Here is a 9,508-nt window from a genome sequence, read left to right on the forward strand (position 1 = left end):
TTCTACGGATGACAGAGTAGAACTGTTTGGACTAAAGCCTTGGAAGCAGCTATGTTCCAGGAGCTGCTGACCATAGTACTGAAAGTGAGAGAAAGTGTTGCCCAGGCTTCTCAGGCATAGGGGCCACAAAGATAACCTTTCCTTTGCGAACCTGTCTGTCGTAGCAGTTACAGGATCTGTGAGGGCACAGTGGCACAAATCTCCTTGGCAATGGCAAGGTCTGGACCCACCAGTGAAACCTCTGTGCTTTTGCTGTAAAACGGAATGTTGGCATTTATTCGATCCAGATATAGTTTTATTAGTGGCAATGAATAGAGACACCTGCTGGACCTTTCACACCTGAAACATCACTAACTCATCCAAACCCTGAGATGAGTGTTTGGGGGTGGAGCCTGACTTGAAAAGAATGGTGTCTTCTGGAGCGAAGGAACCAAAATGAAGCAGGAAAAGGATGCAAGGGCTATGGGCTTCCGGGGACAGAAAGGGAACAGGAGAGAGTGTTGTGAAAGATAGGAAAGAAGTCCAGATGGTTTCAAAGCTGCTTCCTGAACTGTCTCATCACTCAGCCTTTGCCTTATTCTTACCTAGACAGCAGGCCAAGGGCCAAGACCTCCTTGCCAACCATAGCATGATCCACTCAACAGGCAGTGGGCACTGTGTCTGATGCTGGGAATGGGTTTTTGAGGACACAGGAGTTCCCTCTGACCACCCGCTTCCATAGCCAGACACCAGATGTCATCTCCCCTACCTCTTCCCTCCCTTGAGATGCGGTGGTGATCCCTGCAGACGGTGGCCCAAGGCAAGCAGCCGTCTCAGCCCTTGCCTGCCTGGGAAGACTCTGGTCACAAATTGAGCTGTCATTCATTGTAGGCCTAGAGCCGATGGCTTGAGGAGCCCTAAGGAACCGTTTCTGACAGCCTGTCTCCCAAGTACTGGGCACTGTTGGGGACAGGTGACAGTCAAGGGAATGGTGAGGGGATAGGGCAGGAGCACCCTGTCAGAACAGAGAGTGAGGGATATAAGCTAAGGAAGACACAGAATATCGCCGCTGAGACTATGGAGGTTGCCTTATGCCTTGGAGCTCTGGGGTTCATCACATTACACACCATGCCAGCACCTCCCCTGCCTTACCTTGTCCCTGTCCTGGCATCTCCTCTCACTTTCCTTGTCCTGGTTCCTTATGCTGATGGCTGCATCCCTGCAGCCCAGGGTCTTAGTGTAACATGGGCCAGCAACCACAGGGCCTCTTGACTTGCCAGTGACTCCCCTATCTTCCCAGTAACCTCTTCTCTTTTCCTGCCACTGGCAACCCAAGGCACATTAGAGAGGATGAGAAAGTGGCCGTGTTAGGGATACAGGGACCTCTCACTTCCTCATTAGGAAACTGTGCAGCTCTCCTCTGGCGGGGAACTTCGAGGTCTGGTGCATAAAATGTCAAATTGCAGAAATTAAAAATGTAAATGCTGGCATCTAATTAACCAGTTGACAGCAGTGCACAGCTGCAAGTGACAGTGACTGATTGCCTTCTGCCAGCCTCCCTCTCTACCAGCAGCCTCCGCCCCTCTCTCTTCTAACCTCCAGGGAGCATGGGCCATCAGGGAAGAGCAACTGCTCCAGCCCTGGTGGGGAGGCACACAGGGCAAACTGGAAGCCTGTGCCAGAAACTGGGGACAAAGTAGATGCTCCAGACAGAAGCCCTGCAACTCCTGGTTCCTCTCTGTCTACCCTCCTCCTTTATCCTCCTCTTTCTGTCTCCCGTATCAGAGCTGCAGAGGGTCCTCCCTGGCTGTGGTATGGAAGCCCAGATGGGACACTACCATGAGCCCCAGGTGGTCACAGCATAGGCTCTGGCCACTTGGAGCTTCCAAGCCTCTGGTATGCTCTCTGTGTACGATTCCAGCTCCTCTCTGCCTCCCGCTCCTCACAGGTATTACTCAGACATTGGGAAGATGCCAGCAATAAGTGACCAGGACATGAATGCGTACCTGGCCGAGCAGTCGCGAATGCACATGAATGAGTTCAATATGATGAGTGCGCTCTCAGAGATATTCTCCTACGTGGGCAAATACAGCGAGGAGGTAAGCTTTGCCCTGCCATGCCAGCACCTATGTAGACAGAGATGGGGCCGGTATTTGAATGTTTCATGGATGGAAACAGCTCCATGCATCTGTTTGGGAAATTCTACCAGCCAGACCTGGGCCAGCATTGTGAGGCTGAAATGGGCACTGAGGGTGATCCAAACCATTTATCCTGCACCAATTTCTATTCTTCTCAGATATAAAAATATGTTTCACTTTTTCCCCTCTCCAACTCTTGCCCTGGGACTGAATCCAAAGCCTCCCACATGCTAGGCAAGGGCTCTACTACTTTTTATTTTGAGAGAGTCTCCATAAATCAGCAAGACTGATGTCGAGTTCACCCTGTGCCCCTAGAGGCCAGCCTGGTCTGGAACTTGCCTCCTTCTTCAACCTTTCAGAGTATCTAGGAATACAATGTATCCCATCAGATCTAGCTGGTTTTCTCTCCATTAATTTCCCTCCTTTAATTATTTTAATTTTCTCACTGATCTAATTCTCTTCGAGCAAAGACTTCCTCACTCTTGTGGATGGCATAGGGTGTAGAGTACCCTTTGTCATCCTGTGGAGTAGAACAGATGAGACCAGAATATAAAAATAATGGAATAGGATTGGGTCAAATAGAAGAGAGTGAAATAGGTGGACAGAAAATGTATGAACATAAGGGGATGAACAGAACCAGAATAGAATGGTATGGGAAGCATGTTGTGTACCCTACTTGGAAAACACCACTGGGGTGCCTTCTTCTGGTTAATATAAAGGTGCTATGGGAGTCGCTTAGATGTATAGGTGCAGACCAAGTGGTTGAGGATCCTGAACATAGCACCTTTCTTGGAACAGAAGGTAATACTAGGGACCAAAGCCAGTGCCCAGGCTCCTTTCTTCCTCACAGTTTTGTCACCCAGAGAAGTTCAAGAACCCTCTTAAAGGACCACAGCAGGTCGAGTGCCCAGTGTCCTTCCATCCCCGAATAACATATTATATGACCCTCATGTTAATGGGAAGCATCGATGAGTCCCTTAGGAGAGAGACCCCTGCCACCAGTCTGCAGACCGGTTATGGTCCAAGGAAAGGTGTACCCGTTTGTGGCAGGCAAACTAATAAGAATATTCTGTGGCACAGCACTGAAAGCCTCCTGCTTCATCTTGGAAAGGAACATCCTTTCACCTAGCAGAAACACTTGTCTACTTTTAGTATCACAGCAGTAAAGGACAATTCCTGGCCAACTCAGTAGGTGACTCTAGCATGATGTCCCCAATTAAAAATGCATTAACTAGTCACAAAATGCAAAGCTCAAGGAGCCTCCAAGTCTCCCTAAGCCCAGCTAGCATATTTTGCATGCCAACCCTCATCCCTGACCCTCAGACCAGAGAGCATCCCACCCTGCTTGTCTGGTGCCTCCTGTGGAACCGGTATTGTGCCTAGGGTACACATGTGTCTGGCCTGGCTTTATCTACTGCACCCAAGCAAAGCAGATGTAGATTACAGAGTAGGGATGGGGATCCTTCAGAGAAATCATGTTTCACCCCAGATCACCCAGCTGGCAACTGGCAGAGCCAAGACTCAATCTGGCAAGTGCTGAAATATTTCCACAGACACCACAGTCACCCATCATTGCCAAGCACCTGACCTCAGAAATGGGTTTGGTAGACCTTAGCCGCTGTGTGCCAATTACCAATTCAAATTACAACCTTATTCCTTCAGGGATATTTGGCTTTTAACAGCCAAAGTTAAGACAACTGTCTTTCTAAAATGTAGATATCTGGGCCTCAAGGAGCTGCTGAGGAAGTACCTCCTTATTTTAGAAAGAAAGGTAGGATTTGTTAATAACAGAAAAGCACATCCTGCTCCCCCCTCCCCCGAGCACCCCACTTTTGCTCTGGCTGTGGTTCCCCTCAGATGCCATTGAGTTTGTAGTGACAGTGACTCTCTGCATACACATCTGCCGCAAAGCTTCTCCTTCTTGCCAGCTGTCTCTCACAGACAATGGAATGCACATGTTATCCAGATGTGATAGTGTATGTCATGGGTGCCCGTATGCCTCTCACCTCACCCTACCCGTGTCACTCAGGCTGCTTGCTTACACAGCCATAGCAGTAGCAGCAGGAACACTAATGCCCTGACAGCATCCACACTGTCTTGTGTTCCCTAGAAACACGGGTACACATACCCAGACGGGTAATCTTCCATTTTTTATCCTTCCACAGATTCTCGGACCCCTGGACCACGATGACCAGTGTGGAAAGCAGAAACTGGCTTACAAACTAGAACAAGTCATAACCCTCATGAGTTTAGACAGCTGAGAACTGTCCTTCCAGGGCCACCCTGGAGGGAGGGACACACCAAGCCGTGCCTCAGTCTAGATTATCATCTTTACCAAGTGCAAGTTCCGACAGGCATCAGCAGCAACCCGCACCCCCCACCCTCCCAGCAGCGCCGTGGCCAGCCATCTCTCCTTTCCTTTCTCTGCCTCTTCCGTCTCTCCCTCCTTCCGGCATCCCACCTCCTTCAGTTGCTCTGCCAGTGCGTTTGGACCACGTCTCTGACCCACAGTCAGCCCAGGGATGGCCAGGCCCATGGTGAGGAGCCAGAAGATCTCAGAGCAATGCTCTCCCTCCCAGCTGCTCCCAGCCCCATGCATCAGCAGCAGGGCTGAGATAAGAATGAGGAGCTGAGGACAGAGAACATTTCTATGCTGCTATTTCGCCTTCTGCTTTGAGAATTCCCTTCTGTGGTCCAAAACCTGGCTTCAGGAAGCAGCTGTGAGCTCAGTATTATCTGAAGTAGGAGACATCACTTGGATCTCCCTTTCTACATATTCAACAACAACAAGGGGGCAGGCAGTAGGCCTGGGTGCTTTGTAACTGTGAGATAAAGGCCTTGCTTCCTATGGATGTTGGAGTGGGGACCAGTAGAAGTTTAAAGATGCTCTATCAGGGGCCTTCTGTCCCCTTCCAATGTCCTTGGGGGCTTTCCAAGTGTCCATACAGACCCTCCCCTTCCTGTGAAAAGCCAGACAGGGGAAGGCTAACTGTCACGTCCCACCATGGAGATGTTCCTACATCATCTAATCTGGTTCCTAATAGCAGAAATGTAACATGGAGAAAGAGAGAGAGAGAGAGAGAGAGAGAGAGAGAGAGAGAGAGAGAGAGAGAGAGAGAGAGAGAGAGTATCATCTGTGCTAGAGGCAACATTTATTGTTCTCTATTCACCCAGCCCAAGTTCAGATGCATCCTGATCATTTTCAGAGGTCCATTGCCAGAGCCTTGTGTGTTGTCTAGCAAAGACAACTCCATGCTCCTTTGTCACCATGACCAACATCCACCATGACATGCAGAGTGCATCTAGGAGATTCTACCTCCAGCTGTCTCCGAGGCTCCATCCCCACTGTCTTTGAGGACTCCATGGAAGGCCAGGGCAGACAGCCCAGCCCTTGTCCCTCCTGCAGAATCTGGTGCCATTGCTATGCAGATGACTTTGTCACTAGACTGTCCAGACTTCTGTGGGAATTGTTTCTTTGGCATTTCAGCTGTCTCTTCAGTGGTTCTTCTTCCTCGTCCCTTCCGAAGTCATCATTGGAGGAAACGCTCTTAAGCACAGCCTCACCAAGACAAAGCAAGATGCCAGCCAGCCTCAGCCAACAGCTTGTGCCTGGAAGGAACTAGAGAGGCAAGCGAGGGACCTGGCTGGATACGGAGAACAGTGCATACCACTAACCACGGCCTTAGCATTTATGTCTCCATCGTGTTTTTCCACCTTCGGATATGCCAATGTGTTTTAGCCAGTCAGGCAAATGTGTGCTTGGAAATGTAACAAGGGGTTGTGACAAGAGGTGGTCTATTATTAGCAGGTCTTGGGAACCTATAATCTTGAAGGGATCTTAGATAGTGAGTGATCCAGTCTTCACCATAAGCAAGAATCTCTTTTGGCAGCTCTCGTCTGTTGTTGTCCAACATTCATGGGGACCAGAGAGGCATTGGAGAAGGTGCTGTCAATAGCACTCCTCCATCTTGCCTTCCTTTATCCTCTATGTATCACATGTCATTTCTGTCCATCACTAAAATGAGTGTCACTAGGAGAAGGAGTTATACCATTTCAAGCAAAGTCCATGTGTCTCCCTGCACCTCTAAGAGCATGGGCCCCTTTGCATATGAGGAACAGGGTTGGGGAGGTACCTAGGAATCAGCAGGAAATGTGGAAATATTTCTTGACCCATGTAGGAGGATGTTGAGACAGTCCCCTTCCCTGTCCATCCTTCAGCTCTGGGATACTTCACTGAGTGTTCATATGTGCGGTATGAGCATTCCATCCATAGGAAGTCGGGATGGTATCTACCGAGGCTGAACTTTGGCAACCCAGAGAAGAAGGCCCCATGTGGCGTGAATGTGGACAAATGGCAGACTCTCCAGTCTAGCCAACAGGAGGAGGAAGTTGGGAAAAGAGGCATTGGAAGTGGGGAGGAGCAACGAAAAGCAAAACAAAAAAGAAACCAAAGGTTTTGGCAAATCAATGCCAGGTGGAGACGTGTGGGAGATGTGGGGTATCACTGATTATCATTTTCTTCCATGAGGCCACGGGACCTGGCAGGCTTTGGGGTGCATGTGGGGGTCATGCTGAGGGAGTATCTCAGCTGTAAAGGTATTTTTGCACATATGAAGGACTGGGAAGGAGAGAGACACCCATCTATTTAATACAGATTTGCGGGATGGAAGCTGTGTGTGTGTGACTAGATGCATGGGTGAATGTGCTTGATTTTTAAGTTATGCACAGTTAGAGAAAAATGAACAAGCAGCAAAAAGAGACTGTTACCATGGCTTTGCTTTTTTTTTTTTTTTTTTTAAACTGGGTGATTTTGTTGTTATTATTATTTTGTCGGTACAGAATTTTTTTTCTTTGTTTTTGTTACAAACAAAACTTCAAACACCTCAGAGAAATACACATATCAGGAAGAAAGAAGCAAGAACAGTCAAGTTCCCTGGGTCTCCTCGCTTCTCGTGATGGGGGCTTTGGGTAGGTAGTTTACTTTAATTGGTGGTGTAGGTTATTTCTAGCACTTCACAGGAAGTCCCTGTGGCCTGCTTGGGGGGGAACTCAGAAATCAAGGCCCATCTGCCTGTAAAAAATCTTTCATTTTGCTGTTTGTTTCTTTGTTCACTTTGCATTTCTTCCATTTGATGTTTTTTTTTTCCTCGTTTTTTGTTTTTGTTTGTTTGTTGTTTGTTTTTGGTGCAAGTGTGATGCATTTAAAAGCAAGGGTAAGCAATGTTGTCTCAAAACCTGCCAAATCCTCCCAGCTACTCCTGTCCAACCCTCCCTTAGGATTCTCTAGTTCCTCTTAGCAGCCAGAGACCTGGATGGTCTGTCAGCTACCAGAGAACTAAGTCAGAGAAAGGAGGCTGTGTGGTACAGTGGTGCCTCGTCCTCCATCCAGAGTTCATTTGCAGGGTGTTGCAGATCTTCTGAAGGTGGATCCTTTATTTATCTTCTAGAATTAGTTCAGAGGCTATGTTTGGGGTAATAAGTAGTTTCTCTCACCACCCAGTCACCTCACCTCTGCATCCTGCTCTTGCACCCCTAGTTAAGATGGTACTGATCACACATCCACGGTGACTGGCCAAGAGAGGATTTGAATGTAGAAGGGAGATTAGCAGGGAGCAGGGAAATCGATGGGGTCCTGAATGGAAAAGAATCCGTAGAAGAAACCAAGGAAGGTATCTGCAGGTCAGTTGCTTCTCTGTGGCATTTGTCTCGTTAGGTGTGGGCATGGTCTGGTCATGTCTTCATCCTTCCCTGTAAGGAGACACCTTAATGTTTCTTAGTGCCATGAAGTCAAGTTAGCTTTTGTGTCAGTTACTTCCTCAGGAAAAATACTTTCTTGCCTTCTTCTTTCAATACAGTTTTAAACTTGGGGACAGAGGATAAACTCTCAGAGATTCCCCTTGACCAAGGTACTTTGCAACCCTGTGCAACATACATGGCCAAGCCAACTCCTGGAGCCTCCATGTCAGGAGTTCACAGCCCTAGGGTGAGCTTGGAGTGCCTGAGAGTGGCCACATTTGGAAAAATACTTTTAATGAGTCTTGCAGCTCAAGGCAGAGTCTCCAGGACAATCCCAAGGAAGCAGGAGCTGCTAACGGGCAAAATCTGTGCTCCCAGGCTTAACTCCTGCTCCCGTTGGTATAGTGCCCAGCACATCTACCACCCTAGCATTCCATCCCTAAGACCCATCATGTACCACCCCACACCCATACTCCCACCCAAGTGCATGTCTGTCTACTGACTGTGCCCTACCCTAGCAGCTAGCATTCCTGCCCTCCCACCCCACTGTTCCTCTTTGAACCTCCTGTACAAAGAACCTCCCCAAAGCCAAGTACTGAATCTGATACAGTGCTCAGTACTTTAGTCCGTTAGCACTGAGGGCTGTCTCAACCCAGCTTTGGCTGCTTCCCTGAATGATAGGGTCTCCTTCCTCCAGCCAGCACCCTGTGGGTCCTCCACTAGAGGATCCTCAAGCAGTGGCTTCCCAAATGATCTCTGCAATGCAAGGCTCTGCCACTCTCTGAGATGCTGGGTGCTGCGGCTGTGGTTCATCCTGGCCTAAGCACCTCTTGTTTTTAAATAAATAAGAGAGCCTCCCTTCCGTCTTCCATCCTAGGACTCTCTGCTTTGGACTTCACCAAGCAGCGAGTAAGCTTCATCTTGAGAAAGGCCAACATTATCGTAATTGGGAACAAATTTTCCCTCTTCCTCACAAAGAACCCCATAAGTCAAGAGGTGACTGGCACGAGAGGTGCTCAGCAGGTGGACGACTCAGAGACACTTATGTCCCTTTCTAGGTTAGCACCCAGTGACTGTTCCAACAAGCTCCTAAAGGAAGATTGGGGTTCAGAGGTATTCTACGAGTGAGCCGAGGTGACCCTGTCCAGGTAGCTGGCCATCCTGGCTCCTCCCAGGCCTTACCTGCTCATTCTTCACCCACATCAAGGGTCTGCTCCCATCCTTTCAGGACAGGGGGACCCTGCCTATACCACCCGTCCCTTTGGAACAAAGGATGTGGGATATTTGATTGGGGTTTTGTAATCCATTAGGTTTTTTTTTTTTTTTTTTTGGCCACATATTTTAAGAATTCGAAGTAATGGGGGAGTCTGTGTGTGGATGTAAAATGTCTGTGTGGAAGCGTTAAGCAGAATTTTTAGATTCTCCCAGTGACTTCCAAGCAGATGAGGAGAGCTTAAAGGTGAAAGGGAGGAAGTCCCCCCCCCCCATTAGTAAAGAACCGGGTCCAGAAACACCTGCACGTGGACTTTAAGCAGGCCAGGCAGAGCATCCTCAGGGCTCTAATACCCGTGTGTCTCCCCTGACCTTTGGACAGACAGAGCCCACTCCTTCATCGCTGGCTGGCTCACTGTAGGGCATTTTGCATAGAACCAGCT

General features: G+C 48.8%; 1 protein-coding gene across 1 annotated transcript in view; it reads left to right on the plus strand.

Moving 5' to 3' along the window:
* The window catches only part of Plxna4 (plexin A4), a 454,818-nt gene extending 450,320 nt beyond the window's left edge, over positions 1 to 4,498 (plus strand). Inside the window, exons 31-32 of the mRNA XM_051151763.1 lie at positions 1,928 to 2,078; positions 4,283 to 4,498. Coding sequence (XP_051007720.1) covers positions 1,928 to 2,078; positions 4,283 to 4,378 — 247 coding nt within the window. The 3' untranslated portion in view covers positions 4,379 to 4,498. The remainder of the gene's footprint in view (positions 1 to 1,927; positions 2,079 to 4,282) is intronic.
* The last annotated feature ends 5,010 nt before the right edge of the window (positions 4,499 to 9,508 follow it).

The sequence above is a fragment of the Acomys russatus genome, chromosome 10 (genome assembly GCF_903995435.1).
Source record: "Acomys russatus chromosome 10, mAcoRus1.1, whole genome shotgun sequence".
In the NCBI taxonomy this organism is placed as follows: Eukaryota; Metazoa; Chordata; class Mammalia; order Rodentia; family Muridae; genus Acomys; species Acomys russatus.